The sequence below is a fragment of the Chaetodon auriga genome, chromosome 1 (assembly GCF_051107435.1).
Source record: "Chaetodon auriga isolate fChaAug3 chromosome 1, fChaAug3.hap1, whole genome shotgun sequence".
Lineage (NCBI taxonomy): Eukaryota > Metazoa > Chordata > Actinopteri > Chaetodontiformes > Chaetodontidae > Chaetodon > Chaetodon auriga.
In genome coordinates this window covers 30,633,427-30,652,750 of record NC_135074.1, presented here as the reverse complement: position 1 = coordinate 30,652,750, position 19,324 = coordinate 30,633,427, and the positions used below count along the sequence as shown (strand labels likewise).

The following is a 19,324-nucleotide window of genomic DNA, read 5'->3' as shown; positions in this document are numbered from 1 at the left end:
AATGTGTTGTTTTTGTACAGCACTTTGTAAAGCTGTTTTCAAAGTTTAGATTATTATTATTATTATTATTATTATTATTATTATTATTATTATTATTATTCGCATTAAACACTTCATATGTAAACAGAAACTGTTTATTTATCATTCGTTTTTATAGCCATTGCAAACAAGTGACGATGACGCAATCCGCGAAGGAACGCGCGCGCACAAACACACACACACACACACACACACACACACACACACACACACACACACACACACACACATACACACACACACACACACACACACAGGCGAGCAGATGACGGATCAGATGATGGTCACGTGGTCCAGTCAGCTGACGCTAACGCTCAGCAGCCGGACAGACGGTTCCCTGACTGCAAAGACGGATCAGAGGGTCAGCCAAGATGCCTTTCTCCGAGCTGTATTTTAACGTTGATAACGGCTACCTGGAGGGGCTGGTCAGGGGGTTTAAGGCTGGAATACTGTCCCAGGCGGATTATTTAAACCTCGTTCAGTGTGAGACCCTCGAAGGTGAGTTCAAACGGATGCTAGCTAACGGCTAATAGCTAGCTGCCAGGGCTAGTTCCACTGGCTAACGTTTGCTGTCACTCTCGAAGCTAACGATAGCTAGCTCGGTTTGCACCATCGTTAAGACTGCTTAAAATCGTACTATTCAAAACGCCGCTCTGAATTATTGTCACGTAGAGTCACTAATTGAACTACAAGTCGACAATTTGTACAATAGAAGGCGAACATTTATTCTTTCAGCTTCTGAGTTTTAGCTAGCTAGCTAGCTAGTGCTTGCTAATGCTAATACAAGCCAAGCAAATTCTGTCTCCTATTGATCAATGACGGACTTTTTAGAGGAAGTGAAATTACATTAGGATGAGATTTTACACTACTGCGTTAGACACAAGCGTCACACTTTCGACAAAATGCCATGCTAGCTTTAGCTAACGTTAGCTCTATTTCGCTGACACTCTCGCAGTTTTATTATGGTCGTTAACTGCTGGTGCTTGTGACCGTTTTCCAGTAAACATTAATTTAACGCAGACTTTATTGCAGTGAAGTTCTTGTTTTCTTGTACAGTTGAGCAAAATTGTAAAAGGTCATACCAGTTTTTGTCACTACAACTGTATTTCACAATACTGTGAACCATTTTCCAAACAATACTAAACGTGTCTTTGCTTCCCTCTTGGTGGTTTTATTCATTTCAAGTACTTACAATATTGTTGCAGTCATTACTCATTTCATTAGTTTCATATAAACAGTCTGCATTACCACACAGTAATAATGTGACTTGAACACCAGAGATCAAATTCACTGTGATGGTTTGTATACTGGAGCAATGTCAAGTCAGGCGATGTGCTTTTTATAAAAACCAAGACTACTGTCTTAAAATCTGGAAAGCTGATGAGGTCTCGTCTTTGTTGCTGTGTGGCTGTGATGACGTTGTCCTCGCACATGTCTGTGTTTTGTCCCCACCAGGTTAACAGTGGGGTTAGCAGTGAGACAGACAGTAGTAAAAATAGTGAAATGGCCCTTGAAAAGACTGCAGTATGCTCTGGAGAATGGTCGACAGCAGTGCAAACTGCACAGGATTTATACAAAATTGGCTAAAATGTCCAAAGGAAGTGTTGTGGTCCTGCTGAGTCATGTTCTCAGACATGAATTTGTTGATGAAAATTCTTGTTATGCAGCTTGAATTTAGGTTTCTTTCACACTCAGAAACACCGATCAGAACAAGGCTTTGTAATCAGCGGTGCTCTCTCTGTCTGTGTGTCCCCTGCAGATCTGAAGCTGCACCTGCAGAGCACAGACTATGGCAGCTTCCTGGCAAACGAGGCGTCTCCTCTCACTGTGTCCGTCATCGATGACAAGCTGAAGGAGAAGATGGTGGTGGAGTTTCGTCACATGAGGAATCAGTCCTACGAACCGCTGGCCAGCTTCATGGACTTCATTACGTAAGCAAAAAGCTGTCATGTTGAAATAAGTTAGAATTTCTTGAACTTTAACTCTCCTTGTTAACGTTCTCTTATGTCGCTGCAGTAGACTCATTTTTCACCGTATAATCTCTTGGATGCTGCTTTATTGTAAGTGAGTGACGCTTGCTGGGGTACATATGAAATTTTAAGGTGCTTTTATCTTTACAGCGACATCATTGTCGTCATCATGTTGAAATATTCTGGATGTCTTGCTCTGATCTACTTGAATGCATCCCTCCAAAATTAGAGCTGATACAGAACCTTTTCATATAAAGGACACTACAATGAATTTAGTTGATGCATTGTGAAATAAAGGTGACTGAGTGTTCATAGATTTGCTGTCTGAGGCGAGTTTCATGTCCCTGCAGGTTGTTTTTTATTCTGTGCTGAAGTTGAAGGTTGGTTAAGAAGAGATCACAGTGATCCTGCTGCCACACCGACAGCAGAAACGTAGAATTGGCTTCTCCACTGTTTCATGACAACTCCTGCTTTGCGCCTTCAGGTACAGCTACATGATTGATAACGTCATCCTGCTGATCACGGGCACCCTCCACCAGCGGGCCATCTCTGAGCTGGTGCCAAAGTGTCACCCGCTGGGCAGCTTCGAGCAGATGGAGGCGGTCAACATCGCCCAGACCCCCGCCGAGCTTTACAACGCCATCCTGGTGGACACGCCCCTGGGTGAGGAGGATGAGTAATGTCTGCTGCAGAACAGAAGGTGGCACCGAAGCTGAAGGCAACATTCAACACTCCTCTTTCTCTTTTCGTTTCAGCTGCCTTCTTCCAGGACTGCATATCTGAGCAGGACTTGGACGAGATGAACATTGAAATCATTCGTAATACGCTTTACAAGGTAGAAATATTAGGAAAAAACAGTACAATCAAATCATAATAGATCAAAATATTAATTAAGTTAGATAAATTCAAGACAATGTAGATTGATGTTAGGTTTCTATTACAGTTTGAGAATCATTTCTTAAACTAAAAACATCCTAGTTGATGTTTTTTGTCCTTGTATTTATTTCTTGATTTTCTAAATACACGTTAAACCTCGTCCTCTCAGGCTTACCTGGAGGCTTTCTACAAGTTCTGCTCCAACCTCGGAGGAACCACAGCCGACACCATGTGTCCTATTCTGGAGGTGAGTCTCTGCTCTGTTTTCTGTTTGATGGGTGAAAACACGCTCATGCACACGCGGTCGTGGAGGATGTCGGTCTGAATTAAAACATGAAGCACCAGCAGGAAGTTCTGGAGTTTCACTGATGCCGACAAGTTTGTCACATTCAGGCTCCTTAAATTTGCAGTTTGTACCATTTTGTGGTTTATTGTATTGTTTTCTGTTGATATGTTAGATTATTATATGAACTTAAAATGGTTGTAGTGAGTTTAAAGTGTGTCCAGGAGGGTTCGTGTGTGTGTGAACATGCCGTGTTTCAGCTGCGGATTAAAATATCAGCTCAGTCTCTTGTTGCTCCTCTGACTGATCCTCTGTCTCTGCTGCAGTTCGAGGCAGACCGGCGAGCCTTCATCATCACCATCAACTCGTTCGGCACAGAGCTGTCCAAGGAGGACCGCGCCAAGCTCTTCCCCCACTGCGGCAAGCTCTACCCAGAAGGCCTTGCTCAGCTGGCCCGGGCAGATGACTACGAGCAGGTCAAGGCTGTGGCTGATTTCTATCCAGTAAGTGCAGAAGACAGCTTAAAAACATAACCACTGACTTCTCAATCGCTCAGATTTTTCTGTATGAAGTTAAGACAAACCCGTGAGTGTAGCTGCCAAACTGTGCATGATTAGAACCTGCAGAGACCCTTTGAAATCAGCTGAGAGGGTCCGTCTTGTTCAGTCGTGTCTCTCCTCTTACTATTTGCGTGGAACCGTCTTAAAAACCATCGTCAGTGTGTCTGAACTCGGCTCTTGTCCTTCAGGAGTACAAGCTGCTGTTCGAGGGTGCCGGCAGCAACCCGGGCGACAAAACACTGGAGGACCGTTTCTTCGAGCACGAGGTGACACACTCGATCAGACACACACTAACTGCAAAGAAGCTGCGTTACACGGCATGTACGCAGCACGCGGCTGCACTGCGGCTCGGTCGCGGCTCCGCTGGGGTTCATTTTATAGGTTTTACAGGAATAAATATGCTTTTAAGATGCTTTGTGGATGAACTTTAATATTGAAAGAATTATGACCACGATACATGCTGAGAGGGACAACTTCCTCTGGTGGACAAACCATGTGATGGTGACCTCAGACCTTCTACCAATGACACAAGCAGTGTTTTATACCTGCAATAAGCTCATATCATTAAGTGTGAAGGTGAAAGCTTCCTGTCTGTGTAGTTATTAGAAGCGTGCTTCTCATCATCTGCTCTGTGGTGTTTGTCCACTCCTCCTCCTCCTCTTCTTCCTCCTCCTCCTCCTCCTCCTCGCAGGTGAAGCTGAACAAGCTGGCCTTCCTCAACCAGTTCCACTTCAGTGTCTTCTACGCCTACGTCAAGCTGAAGGAGCAGGAGTGCAGGAACATCGTGTGGATCGCGGAGTGCATCGCTCAGCGGCACCGCGCCAAGATCGACAACTACATTCCTATCTTTTGAGCCCCCCCGGTCCTCGTCCTCTCCCCACCATCACGTCATGTTGTCTTGGACGTGTCTCCAGTCCCACCTGGGTGTGAAAGATTCGGATGGTTTGATGCTAAATGTCCTCCATTCTTCACTCGTAGGTGTAAATTGGTTCCACATTCCTCATCAAACACATAATTGACTTAAATACAGAGTTTAAACCTGGAAAAGAGCCTGATCCAACAGAGGTGGTTGGTGCTTGATGTAATGAGCTCACCGGGTTAATGGAGGCAACTCATTTGACTCTCAAACACGTATCTCTGATTGTGCAAACCTTCCGGCGCTCGGCGTGTCGTTTCGTGCAGCACGCCATGTTCAGCTGATAAAACACCAGAGGAAGAATTTGCAATTCACTAAATCCAGGAATCAACTGGACAGGCGGCGGGAGGGAGAAGCCTCGGCGAACTCTCAGCCCAGCAAACACCAGCCATCTTATAGAGATCATGTTAATCACCAGGCACATAAAACACTCAAAGCGTCAGTGGACTGTATGTTTTGGATTCGGTAAAAAGACATCAGCTAAAATCAGAACCTCACGCGACATTCAGGCCGTCCACAGCAAATGAAACGAATGAACAAATGAAATGAAAACATTCCTCCATCTCCACCAGGTTCAATATAACCTGTATTTATTTCTGCTTTAGTGCTACATTCTGTCTGCATGTCTGATCATTTCTGTGTTTTTCCCCCCAAAACTAACGAGTGAAATGTGTGCGTCCCTCCCGTCTTAACTAGATTGTTGTTAGATATTAAAAATGCAGCAGCTGAACAGGAGCTTCCTTCCTCAGCGTCCCTGTTCCTGTGTTTCTGTAAATGAACGTACTGGAATCAGGCAAAATCTAGTGAGTATGTGACAGACTTAATGTTTAAAGTATACAAAGATACAGAGATATTTAAAGATGATGATATGATACTGTTTTTTGATGCTGTAAAATTTGATTTATTGCTGTTTTGATCTGTTACTTGTGAGATTTGTATTGTAAATGTGACAAAAAATTAAACAGACTAAACTGCACCAACGCAGGTCTGGAATTTAAAAGACTCATCAACTGGTTTTGAATGTTTGTATGCTAACCACAATGACAGCGTTAGCATGCTTGTGTTTAGAGAGTGTAAGGTTTAGCATTATATGGTCACCGTCTTATTTTAGCATGTTAGCATGCAAGTACAGCTGAGGCTGATGGGATAAGCTTTATTTTTGGAGGTATTTTGTCATAAATCCCTGAAAAGTTTCCTCTGACTTCAAAGAAACTGAATCTGAAAGAGTTTATGTGACGACAGTTTGAACTTTGTCGAGTCAAGGTCCACTTACGAGCTTTTTCTGTAGCTTTCAACTGCATCTCATGAGCCTCCCCGTCATGGAGATGGTGTTCAGGCTCAGGTGTTCTGAGGTGTCTTTATTACGGAGCAAAGATCAGAGCAGGTGCATGCATTTAATTAATCAAACTAAAACAAATTCAGACCTCTTATTAATGTACGAAACAAACTGAGATTAGTTTCAATCAGGCACAAATATCCTCTGTATTCTGACTCTGCACAAGCTGAACTCTTCAGGTTTAATTGGGTCCAATCAGGCCGTTCAGCTGCAGCTGCAGCGTGAGCCGTCTGCAGAGCCGTCAGTAAACCTTTAACTCTGACCAGAGAGCCTCTGAAACGACCCGTGAAAACACGTCCGACCATGACTTTACAGCTGAAAACCAAAGCTGGACTCTTTGACCTGCACTGCTCTGTGGGCCTGACGGACTGGGACATGGAGAAGGAGCTGAAACTGGCAACGACCACAGACCAGTTCTACCACGGTGATGGTCTTTCTTTGTAGTGTTTGAGCTCCTTGAAAGTGTGCAGTTCGTCAGTGTGTGAAGTTGTGTGTTAATCAATCGGTGATGACAGATGACAAGCTGAATGATCAATACGTGGTCCAGAGGCCGTCTGCAAGAGCCCCAAGAAGAAAAGATGAGTTCATTTGGTACGACAAGACATCAGGTGAGCCGAGAGGGAAAGTTTTGAATGAACGTCTGTGTTTGATGTCATTCTATCTCCATGCTAACACATTTTTTCATCCTGAAGTGTCAGTATTTCTTCCCACAAAGCATTGTGTGCATCCTTCAGGCTTACAGGAACAGTCTGATATTTTCTTACTTTCTTGTTGAGCCTCAGCTGAGATGATTGATGTCTGTGAACATGAAACTACAGACAGTGATGCTAGCTGAGCTTGTCTAGTATCACTTTTTTAAACTTCCTGCAGAGCCAAAGCAGCTGTTTTCCCCTTCTGTTTTGACGTTGAAATTTTCCTTTAACAAACGTGTTGAATTCATATCCTCCTTTATTTTCAATATTCTGAAGCCTGCAGTGCTTTCATCTTCATCCACTTCATCCTCATCCATTATTGCTCTCTTTCTGATGAAGATTGGCTTTTTTCACTGTCACATCTTAAACTCTTCAGCTGTGTGTTTCAGATCAGCCTCTCTCTGTCTGAGCTGTCACAGTAACGAGGCCGCTGTCCTGCACGATCAGCTGGTTGTTGCAGCACCTTGAACGTCTGCCACGGTTTTCTGTCCCTCAGACACCTTTGTGAAACCAAACCTGTGGCTGTTGGTCAATCCTAATATCGCCTGCCCGATCCAGTATGAAGAACGTGCAGCAGATGTGCAGACGCTCTCTGAAGCTGCTGAGGAAGTCCAAACAGCACTGCCGGACCCCGCAGAGACCCATGATGCTCCTCTCCAGGAGGAGAAGCTGCACTCCGTCTCCTCCTCCACTGACTACATGGTACAGTGTTCACTGCAGGCATCACTCTGGTCCTGTTGGACAGCTCTTGCATGTGTATGTGGTGGCGTGTTTTAGTTTCCACTCAGTTTTCTCATGTATGCACGTGTGGACACATGACAGGACTGGTTACTCACAGGGCTACCAGTAATGTTACACTATTCCACCTGATCTTCAGGTGGTAACACTCTAAAGAACGCAGCAATGCACCAACAACAGCAGGAAAGAAGAAGAAGAAGACGACGACGACTGGTAGCTCGTGCTAATGGGTGTAGTTCTGGATTTTGCAATGTAGTCTGTTTGTGTTTACATGTGTATTAACGTGCTTATTCTTAGGTCACATACTAATTCCAGGTGTGAATGAGAAGAAGTTTGGCTGGACAACTAAAGATATTAATTTGAGGTTATGCATGAGACAAAATGGCCGACATGCTTTCAAAAAGTCCAGGAGAACGCCACAAACACATGATTCAATGCACCAGTTCAAGCAGTTTGAGAGTCTGTGTCACTGATGTAATCCTTCCCGTCCCTGACGATCAGATCACGAATGAAGACGTCTTCTTTCAACCAGCCAAGAGCAGACCGAAGGGACGGACCGCGAAGGCCAGGGTGAGAACGCTGGGGATGTAACTGGGGATGTGGTTTTTAACACAGATTCCCTGTAAGTTTGAGCTAAAGTGTGGAGGTTGGACGGGTTCGTTTGTGCGCTTTAGCAATATTAACAATGAAAACTGCCATGCACGAGCACCATAAGTGGATTAAGAGGCTTTTAAAGGGCTTCTGCCTCCTTCAAGGACAGTAAGACCGTGAAGCCGGGATGCTGGCCTCGTCCGCCAGTGAATTACTGCATCCTCATCGCTTTGGCGCTGAAGAGCAGCCATTCTGGGAGCCTCAAAGTCCAGCAGATTTACCACTTCACCAGGTCAGAATGTGATGTTTGCTGAACAGCAGAGGAGTAAAGGTGCTATCCCATGAGATTATACGACTCTGTCAGTTCATTCGATGGCACCTCATCAGACATTTTTGAGGTTGTAGCTGCGCTTCAGCAACATGTTGCACCGTAGCCTGTTTTTGTGTTTGAGCCCCCTCCTGTTCCTCATCCCATCCTGTCCTTTCCCAGAGAGCACTTCCCCTTCTTTCAGACAGCTCCAGATGGCTGGAAGAACACCATCCGACACAACCTGTGCTTCAACAGCAGCTTCCGCAAAACCTGCAACCAGCTGTGCAGAGATGGCAAGAGGAAGTCGTGCTTTTGGCACCTGACTCTGGACGGCCAGCGGCGGCTCAAGGACGACATCCGCACGCTGACAGCAGAAACCTTGAAGCAGCTGGAGAAGAGCATGTCCCGCCCAGGTGAACTTAATAAAGATTAATCTGAGGGACATGTCGGCATGTTAAAACACCGACGCAGCAGCAACACACTTAAAAGGAGTGAAACTGAGCTCTCAAAGTATTTGAATGATCCCTGTGGTAAACTGTGGCGTGTTATTCTATTCCAAACATCTTATTAAAACGCTTTCAATGTTAAAACTTAGTCAAATGAGTTGCTGTGCGTGACAGATGGAACATACTTATCACTAACAACTGTTTCCTTTGTTTCAGATGTCATTCGGGCTTTGCTTGCTCAGTGATTGCAGCTGCAGAAGGGATCAGAGTTTAAATGGATGCATAATAAAACTTTACTGTGCATGCAGAAAGTTTCTTATGCTGCAAATTATTTATGAAGGTACTTTGTTTCATTTTTGTGAATATTTGAAAAACCCTGAAGAATACTTTATTTCTAATTGAAAAAAGTTCAGTCGAGTCCCCCTCCCCCGACCAAGGCTGCTAAAAATGCAAAAGGCGCCCTGTAGAGCCGGCGTTTGGTTTGTCCACTCTGGGTTCCTGTAGAAACATGGCAGTACAACATGGAAGAGGACCTGTGATAGAAAGAGCTCATTCTAAGGTAACAAAAACAAAACGCTTGTATTATCAGGTTATTATAATAAAAAAAATTCTGACCATGACAGCATCGCCTAACTTTTCCACGGCCACCAGAGGGCGCCGACACTTGAACATAAACATGTCGCTTTGGGGCACTTGCTGAAGCTGATTGTGCATTCGTCTTGGAAGAACAGTCTGTTTTCAACATGTTTATGTGAACAATTTCCTAAATAAGTTGTTTTTTTTTCCACCAAGTCCATTAAGTTTACAAGCTAGCGGCTAAGTTAGCCAAATTATTAGGTGAGAGCCACCAATGACCAATCACTCACTCCAATGGTCATGAAAAGCCTGGAAAAACTGATTTTACCCAACCTGAACACCGTCCTGCTGCCAGCCGTCAGACTGCCAGGACCCCCACCAGTTTTCCTTCAGGGCCAAACGACGTACAGAGGATGCGGAGGGATGTCCAACATCTGCAATCAACAGGCAGCTTCAGGTCATACTTCAGATACTCTGACACTGACATGCTCTCACTAATAACAGCTCTGTTACAGCCTTTCAAGACTCCAGTTCTCCCTGCACACGGAGGTGCCGTGATAACTACCTGCAGCTGAACGAAACAAAAGAACAAGTAATTGGAACATCAAATGCACCGCGTGCAGCTGTGTGTAACACAGAGTGGACAATAACATCACGGTCCGACCGATACTGGAATACTGAGGCCGATACAGAAACCTGTTGATGACGTATTGGCCGATTTTCATTTTCTTTGACAAGGTTCACTAGAAACAATTAAACATTTTTGTTTTCTGCTCACACCCAGCTCAGTACATCCTGAGCTGTGATTCAGAGCAGTGACTGATGTGCTGATTTAACTGCTTGAGGATGTCCTGCAGGTAAATCTCACTTCATTTGCCAACAGTCAAATGGGGTGTGGAGGTGCAGCGATGTGTGTGTGATAGTCAAATGATTGTTGCGATGTGTAGAGTAGTGAGAAGTTGGACTTTGCTCGACTCAGCTGGACTTTGGAGGCTCATCGAGCAGCATCAGGTGTTTCTCCCTGAGCAGAACAGCACATCAGGACAGGTGAGACACAGGTAACACTCACTCCATTGGTAGCTGACAAAGTTTTTAGTAGATTTGTGTCCGTTAGTGTCTTTTTTATGGTCTTCTTACAAGCAGTGAGCCAGTCAATTTGAGTAAAATCATGATTGTTTCACGTCCTGCATCATAATATTCACAAATGTGTTGCGGTCTATAAACTAGCCGAGGCATTAAATCTCTCACAGCCTGGTTCAAAATGATGTTCTCTACACAACAGAATTCTGATGTTGGTGATGATGAAGAGCAGCCTCTCAGGACTCGTCCTCCTCCTCCTCCTCCTCAGCAGCAGTGTGCCTGTGCTGGGCTCAGTGGAGAAGAGGCAGTACAATTACTTTCCATTTCACCTCAACTGGAAAGATGCTCAGAGTCACTGCAGGAGGTGAGCGCTGCTTTTTACTCACATTAGCAGCAACAGCTACAAGAAGCTAAAGTCTGTGTTCAGACAAAGTGAAGCTTGAATGTGACGTAAATTACACAGAATAAAAGAGTGAGGTGGACAAACGAACACGGCGCTTAGAGCTTAGTCACGAATTCATCCTCAGGGGAACATGAATGTGTGAGCCAAATATCACTGAAACCCTTCAAATTGATATTTCAATCAAAACTAAATGTCAAAATTCAAGGTAAGGATGGACCACATTCAGTGTCCGAGGCAAGCGTTCTCCTTTTACAGTCAAAACGGTTTGTCCTGTGTGCAACAGAATGAGGTATAAACAAACAATCATTATTATTGTTAGTACTCGCTGAAGATGGCTGTATCGTGTCTGTGTTAGTACTAACTGAGGCTCAAACAGGCTCCTGTAGATTTCCTTTTTTACATTTCACACATACAGTACTATTTATTCCTTTACCTCATTTCCCAGTATGCTGAGCTAATCAACATATTAAACTCAATATGTAATCGATAGTCTCTTTGCATTAGTCCACAGAATCATTGTCCTGTTTGAAAATGAGGTGCTTCTATGAGGAGTCCCATCACACCCATATATTGGCTGGACTGGTCCCCACAGAGGCTGCTGCAAAGTTCCATATCGTGCAGGCGCGACGCTGCAGTTCATTAACACCTTTGGCGTTCATCAAATGTAATGAATAGTTGTATTTCACTCACAGAGTCACAGAGCGCCGTCTCTTCCTTTAGCGCCACCATGAGGCTGTGGTTTTGTTTGAGTTATCTTAACAACTCCTGAATGGATTACCAGGAAGTTTTAAGACATTCATGTTCCCCTCTGGATGAACTGTAATCACTCAGCATCAGGTCAAAGATTCAGTTTGTCCAATACTTTGTTTTATGTGCATAATCTGCAAAAACATCCCATCACCCTCAGCTGTAGTTAGCTTGGTGCTAATTAGCACCGGGTAGAGCACAAAACATCCTTTACTGTTAATACAATTTGGTTTTCAATCAGCTGCTTTGTGACTTTTTTTTGTCCAAATAGGTCACATTACTACACTGACTTGGCCACAATCTATTTGAATTCAGAGGCAGACCGTTTCAACTTGAAAGGATATTATGCCTGGGTTGGCCTGCGCAAGTCAGACAGCGTCGTCGGACCTTCAACGTCTGCCTGGATTTGGAATAATGGACAGAGAGACACCCTTAACAGCTGGGCGAACGACGAGCCAGACAGTGGTGATACCTGTGCTTACATCCAGTACGGCAACAAAAGGTAAAGGGAGACGCTCATGTGGTGTGTAAGTATGTGTTTTTGCATGTGAGGCAGGTTCACTTCGAATCACATGTATTTGAGAGCATTTTTCCTGAGCATGTTGTTGTTGTCAAAGTTATTGTTGTGTCTTGATGGAGGTCCTGATTGACGTCTTGACAAATTCACCACAACTGGATGAAAATCTTTTTTGGTCGGTTGTTTGGTCAAGTTTTCAGACCACTGCCAGTCAAATCTGATAAAAACACACACACACACACACACACACCCTTCAGATTTTCATGAAATCAAACACAGTTTGCCATTCAGGCATTCAGTGTTACTCAGTGATTGTCTTGTAGTTTTTATTGGTTGTGACGGAGTCCGCCAGTCCTGCCCTGGATTCAGAGCGCCAACCTGAAGTCCAGATATTCACAGGAAATGATGCAGCACACAGTCATTGATAACAGCCATGTTCTTCACATGTCAGAGTTCAATTGACTTACCGGTAATGCTGCCAAATTGATGAGTGTCTTTCTTAATTTGCTTGTGTTTTGTCTATTTGCATGTGTTTGCACTGCATTGAGCTCTCTGTCACCATATTGGAGAGAAGACAGCACCCAAAAATGTAAAGCGTGATTTGATTTGGAAAGTATCAAATCAGTGGTGCAAACTGTTCATTTGTAGTAAAGGATTAAAGACATTGGTCCAAATATGATTAACAGGTTCAACTGTAAACAGGCTGGAATACTTTTGTCTAAAAATTGAATTTATGCATCAAATTCTTCTTCTTTGTAATTTTCCTGTTCGTGTTTCACCTGAAAGGTTGCTTGCCAACGGTTGTGGAACCGCTTTCTTCTTCTACTGTTATGAGCTCAATCAAGACAACGTCGTTTACGCGTTTATACCACAGCCAATGGACTGGTCTCGTGCTCAGAAGTACTGCAAAGAGAACTTCCTCGATCTGGCAGCTTTCCAAAACAAGTCCGAACTGGACTTTGTGGTCACAGAGCAGGACTTTCCAGTCTGGACTGGACTGCACAGAGATGGTAAAGACAAACACAACTGCAGCCCACCATGGTTTTTGAACTGTTGTTATGTGTCCAGTAGAGAAACTCATCCATCATTGTGCTCTTTTCTGAGATGGCACCAAATCTGCTGGGTCACCATCTCAAGTAGCTAAACATCTGTCTCATTAGCTTCTTTAGTCACTTTCACTTGCCTCGTAATGAAATCCTGTGAAAAACACTGGAGACGCAGCTACTATATTTTTACTCTCAATGCAGTTTTACCTCTGTCTCAAGCAATTAAGGTCATGATGGATAGTTGTGACAATCTGTAAAGACAGAGATCATCTGTGTGACTTAAGCTTAACATCTGCTCTCCAGGGAACACATGGAAGTGGAGCACAGGGTCGTCAGAGTACAGAAAATGGGCGTTGGATGAGCCGGGGAGCAACGGCGACTGTGTCGCCATGTCCTCTAAGACGAAAGAGATGGCCACCCAAAACTGCGCCGCCAAGTTTCCCTTCATCTGCGTAAGGGACAACCTGGTCCTGGTAAAGGAGAACAAGTCCTGGGAGAAGGCACTGGAGCACTGCCGAAGCCTCAAGTCTCCCCACAATTCCAAGCTTTTCTTTGACCTGGTCAGCGTGGATCCTGGGAATGAACACAACTACATAATGGGCAAGGTCTATGGGGCCAGCAGCGAGAAGGTGGGTTCATATTCAGTGACACATGGAAGAAATGAGATCTGTTTAATAGGTGCTATTTCCAGAAGAAGCATATTAAGCTCCAGAAAGCATCAGCATTACCTGAGGCAGCTTCATGTTTGCCAAACACGTCGGTTGGTCCTCATCCTCTCTTAAAACATGTTGGGAAAAAATCAAATTAAAAGCATCCATGTAACCTAAGCAGCCAAACAGGCTGATGCTGGAGCAAAATAGTCTGACCTCAGTTTTCCTTATCAAACCTACAGTTAGGGATGTCCTGAGTACAATAAATCTGATGGTTTATTGCAGTTTATTGCCATTGTTCCATTGACTGTTGCTATTGCATCTACCTGAATGCCACTGGTTATCATCCCTCCATTATTTATACTTGCTCCTCCTGTGCACGGGGGGCGCTGGAGTCTATCCCAGCATGCTTTAGGTGAGAGGCAGGGCGCAGCTAGCCAGTCTGTAATATAGCTAACACATACAGACAAACAGACAACAACTCAGCCAAAAGATTCAAACTCAGGCCCTGAGACCAGATGAAAACAAGCTTGCACTACAGCTGGTGCAATAAATACACTGTTCCTGTTAAATAAGTGATAAATAAATGAAGAATATAAGTGAAGGCAAACAAAATCAAAGGAGGAAGACATCACTGTCCCACACACTTTGATTGATTGACCAGTGATCTTCAAGAAATCTTTGTTGCTCACAATAATCATCATTAATCCTCAGGATCACATGGATGTATCATAAGCGCTGATTACTAAGATGGTTCCAGTTTGTTCCAATAAAAGCTTCTGTATTGTACCCGCTGCTCATTAGCATCTCTTTCCCTGTGATCTCCAGCCAGGCCCATGAACTGCACACTGACATGACATCATGTACATGAAAATAGCTTTTATGGGCTCTTAGATGTGCACATGTTAAACCTTAATGATTTGAATATTAATAGCATAAAGTTATTATCGACCCTGTTTGCAGCTGGAGGAGTCCTGTCAACAGGCTGATGGACGTCTTTTTTATGATGGTGCTCTTTGAGGAAAATGCTTTGTGGACAGCAGGGGATTTGTTTTGTCACAGTCCCAGCTCTCTTAGTTCATCAATGGAAGTTCAGTAGTTGTTCCCTCTCCTCAGGTGTGGACAGGCCTCCGTTACCTGGCCGGTCATTGGCTGTGGATGAACAAGGCCAAGGTGTTGACCTCTAATCTGTCCATCTGCCCCCTTATGGGGCAGCACTGCGGAGCTTTATCCAAGAACGACACTGGCAGCGTGGAGCCCACTGACTGTTCGCAGGAATTGAACTTCCTGTGTTACCATACATAATCCCATCACTACCATCATCTGCATCAGGGTGGTCATGAACACATCCCCTCTGCACCCACCAACTTTATGTTCACACATTATTCAGCTTGTTGTTATTGGATGTTATTGTATCTGCATCATTGTTCTTGACAAATCTTCTAACTCAATATTTAACAAGTGGGTCACTCTTGGACTTTGTCATGTATCAGCTGAGTAACAAATGTGCTTTGTAAGTCCTAAAAATGATCTGAAATGTATTGATTTCAAACTGCAGTAGTTTGTACGTAGCTCAGTAGATACAGCTGTAACACAGACCAAAGCTGCTTATTCTATCTGCACAGCCCGGACTGCAGAAATGTTTAAGGTATAGTTGATTTAATACTAAAATGTTTATGTCTGTAGACTCATTTTCTGTTAAAAGCTTCAATAAAATCACTGATCTATTTATTAAAAAAAAAGACAATCAAGATGCTTCGGTGTTCATCCAAGCAGCAGCATCAGTTGTAAAAAGCAGCAAGAAGTGACTCACAAAGAAGTTACCTGACAAGCACATGACCTGAGATGTAAAAGACTGTTGGCTTCTTTTCAAGAAATTCTGTCATAATCCTCAAAACTGCAAGACTAAATTTATAATATATTAATTTATCATCCAGCAAAAAATGAACTCACAGGCCTCAACAATAAAACGTAAGCGAACATGTCACATCTCATACGGACTCTTCTCACGAATATGGTCAACATGTACCTCACATCCAAGTCGGCAAGTCATGAACCTAAATTTTAGCAGACTTCTGAATTACTGTTATTACTCAAGGGAGGCGTTTACCTGAATTTTACCTGAATAATCTTCACCACAAGACAGCGTCGCAGACAGCCTGAGCAGTAGTTACAGCAACCAGCAAGCTAGCTAGCCACCAAACAAGCAAAGCTAAAGCTAACAACTTCCAAATACTCTAAACTGGAATATATTGATTTCATCGACTGAATGTGGTAAACAATGGAAAAACAAGATATCTGTCACATTAACTAGCCACAAAAACAGCCTCAAAACACGTGGTATTGAGCTGTCTCTTGCTAACAAGCTGACAACCTTGCTAGCATTCTCTCACAGTACCAATAACATAGAGGGCTGTGGCCAGCAAGCTAGCTAGCTAACAAGTGAGCAAACATTAACAACTTCCAGAATGCTCTAAACTGGAATACTGATATTATTGATTGAATATAGTAAACAATGGAAAACAAGATATCTGTCACATTAACTAGCTACAAAAACAGCCTCAAAACATGTGGTATTGAGCTGTCTCTTGCTAACAAGCTAACAACCTTGCTAGCATTCTCTCACAGTACCAATAACATAGAGCACTGCAGACATCTTTCCAAAAGTTTGTCTTCAGCAATATTTCATACATAAGTGAATTAATTATGGATCACAGTATTTTCTATTCACAATTTATTTTATTTTATTTTTTTTCCATATTTTGTAATGATATGCAAACAGTTGTTGTTATTGTTGGTTGGTTTATGATCAGACATTTATTAGCTTTTCATTATTTGGACGACATTAGCTCCATAAATCAATCCTTTATGTAAAAACACATCCTGAGTGATTTCCCATGGCCACGGTGAACTTCTCACACGGCTGTGCGAAGCAGAGATGGACGACGTGATGAACATGGAAACAGACGACTCCAGAAAGTCCTCATAACTCACCGTGAACCATGTACGTGTTTTAATGGAAACACTGGAGATGAAACTGAGTCCTGTCAGTGATCAGAGGGTTGGTGTGCAGGGAAACATATCTGTAAATCACTGCAGTCAGCTGGACCAGGATCAGTGCTGGCAGGCCAACACACACACACACACACACACACACACACACACACACACACACACACACACACACACACACACACACACACACACAGCATCTCCAGTATAACAGATGTGTGTGTGCTGGGAAGCCTGCTGGGATTACAGCCCTACTATCTTGGGAGTGAACGAAAAGGTTGTAATTTTGAAAACAGATAAGTTAAAACGAGCTCGAGGATATCTGGAAAGTATTAGGAGCTTGATGGAGGATACGGAGTTAGTGTGATTGGATTTTTCTGTTTTTGTCTTTAGCGGCTAATCCCTCTCTGAGTTTAATGAAGCTGGCAGCCACTCAGACACGAATGTTTCACAGATGTGTCATACGCTCGTTATGAGCGAGGGGTGGGAACCTTTCCAGGAGGGCTGTGTGTGTGTGTGTGTGTGCGTGCGTGCGTGTGTGTGTGTGAGAGAAACTGCAGAAAACAAATGATCTGACTTCATTTGAATGCACTCGGTAGTTTTTGGAGATGGTATGAATGTGCTGTTCCTCTGAATGTGAGCAGAAAGCAGTCGGTCTTGGGGTGCAATGAAAAACTGGACTTGATGACGTCCAGATGAAAAAGTATTTTAAGAGTATTGAGCTTCTGTCTGGTGACGTATTTCTGAGTGAAGCAGGATGGACAGGCGGGACACTGGGAGGACTTTGATCTGAATGTTGAAAGTGTTCTTTAAAAAGGTTTTTAAATCACTAAAACAGTCTTCAGTTATGAATGAGGACTTGATGTTGTTGCAGGTTGATTTTTTCATTTGTCATTCAGCAAGCGAGTCCAGTTTCTGTGGTTTCCACAGTCAGGAGGAGATTAATATGGATTAGAAATGAAGTGGAAAATTGAGCAGTTAAGGGAGATGATTCATTTTCACCTTCATGTCTGGAAAAGGTGACGTGAGTGTTGGTTTATTTTGTAGATACAGAAACAGGCACTGTAGTTTACAACTATTGTAACTCCCCTGAAACTACAGCATCTTTAACTCGTAGAAAGTGTTTGTGTAATTACTCTCACTGCCAGAAGGGGGAGACAAAAGTTCCACACTGCAGGATCCCAACTTCCCTTAACTGACCAACTTCCTGCCTGTCCTGCTCAGATTAGGAGAAATAGTTCATAATTAAGGATCCGACATATTTAAAGAGCATTTTACCTCATAAAATAAGAAAACAGAGATTTATAATATAATTCCCTGAAGGGCCAAATCAAACCTCATGGCGGGCAAACTTTGGTCCGTGGGCCTCACCTTGAACACCTTGTTATGTGTGTACCATGAAAATCTGTACAAAAGTTCATGTCAATCCATCCCCTGAAGATGTTATTGTGTGTACTCAGGGCCGCAGAGCCAAGCAGCTAGCATTGCTAAAGACTGTGTCAGGGGGGTAAACACTAATAAAGAACATGAATTACGTCGACAGGAAGGGTTTTTATCCACTTTATGTTGCTGAACACACTTCCTGTAATCAATTTTATGATAGTACATCAATGCATCAATCAACAGAAAAAAGCCATTGTCCTGAGGCAGCGTTTCCTTCCGAGCTGTGCGCCTCCTCCAACGAGCTCTGCCAACTTCAGCCTCCTCGGCTTCGCTGTTGAACGCTCCTTCTTGACGTCACTCGCTTTCAATCCATTCCCTCATCTGTCTGGGTTGGCAGCGGCTGCTTTCCTGCATATGATGGCGTCTTTACGGTGCAGCTGGCAACGTTTACTGCAACGAGGGAGGCTGACCGAGAGGAGAGAGGAGAGCTGCAGCCTTCAGGCCGACACTCACAGCGAAGCTCTCAAATACAGTTAACTTATTAAGCAGTAACGTGCCTAAATGTACACAGTAAACAAAAAGTACACATTGGATTACACTCAGATACAACACAAAGGCAGCATGAAAGCCAGCAAAGTCAGCGGAGAGGGCAGAGGCAGGTTCACTCCAGGTGACGTGAAGTGAGGAGGCACATCTGCTCGAACTGAAAATCTTTTAAATTTTCATGGCGCAAGAAGATCTGCAGCCAATCAGCCTGTTTGCTGAAGATCTACGCACCGTGTAAACTGATCCACACCCAGTTTGCAACCATAACTCAACCAGACACACACGATGAGGATATTCCAGCAAGGAGGGATCAATCTGGAATGAACTGAACTGCATTAAAACCACATGAATCAGGATCACTGCGAATGATCTCCAGCTATTCAACGTCACTAACAAATTAATGATCAGTAGAAAATATGTTGGAATAGAAAACACTTCATGGTGTATTGTAGCCTATTCACAGCGCGAGGTGGCAGGGGTCCTCAACTGCTTCTGACCAATGGCCAGAAAATACTCAGCTGGAGACTCAATACAACAGCTGGCCAATGAAAATAAGCCCAAGTGGCGCCTCTTGCGCCGTAGACAAGCTTTGTGATTTGTCGACAGC

At 43.7% G+C, this 19,324-nt stretch overlaps 2 protein-coding genes across 2 annotated transcripts; both read left to right on the top strand.

The window, feature by feature from the left end:
* The first annotated feature begins 335 nt into the window (after positions 1-335).
* Positions 336-5,636, top strand: LOC143322796 (V-type proton ATPase subunit d 1). The gene is made up of 8 exons (XM_076734189.1): positions 336-537; positions 1,799-1,970; positions 2,494-2,672; positions 2,765-2,844; positions 3,055-3,132; positions 3,495-3,671; positions 3,917-3,994; positions 4,420-5,636. The coding sequence occupies exons 1-8, from the start codon at positions 411-413 to the stop codon at positions 4,579-4,581; spliced, it is 1,053 nt and encodes a 350-aa protein (XP_076590304.1). The 5' UTR covers positions 336-410; the 3' UTR covers positions 4,582-5,636.
* Positions 5,637-6,283: 647 nt separating this feature from the next.
* On the top strand, positions 6,284-9,002 carry foxr1 (forkhead box R1). The gene is made up of 7 exons (XM_076729466.1): positions 6,284-6,404; positions 6,496-6,588; positions 7,169-7,374; positions 7,912-7,980; positions 8,166-8,293; positions 8,492-8,724; positions 8,974-9,002. Exons 1-7 carry the CDS (start codon positions 6,284-6,286, stop codon positions 9,000-9,002), a joined length of 879 nt encoding a protein of 292 aa, XP_076585581.1.
* The last annotated feature ends 10,322 nt before the right edge of the window (positions 9,003-19,324 follow it).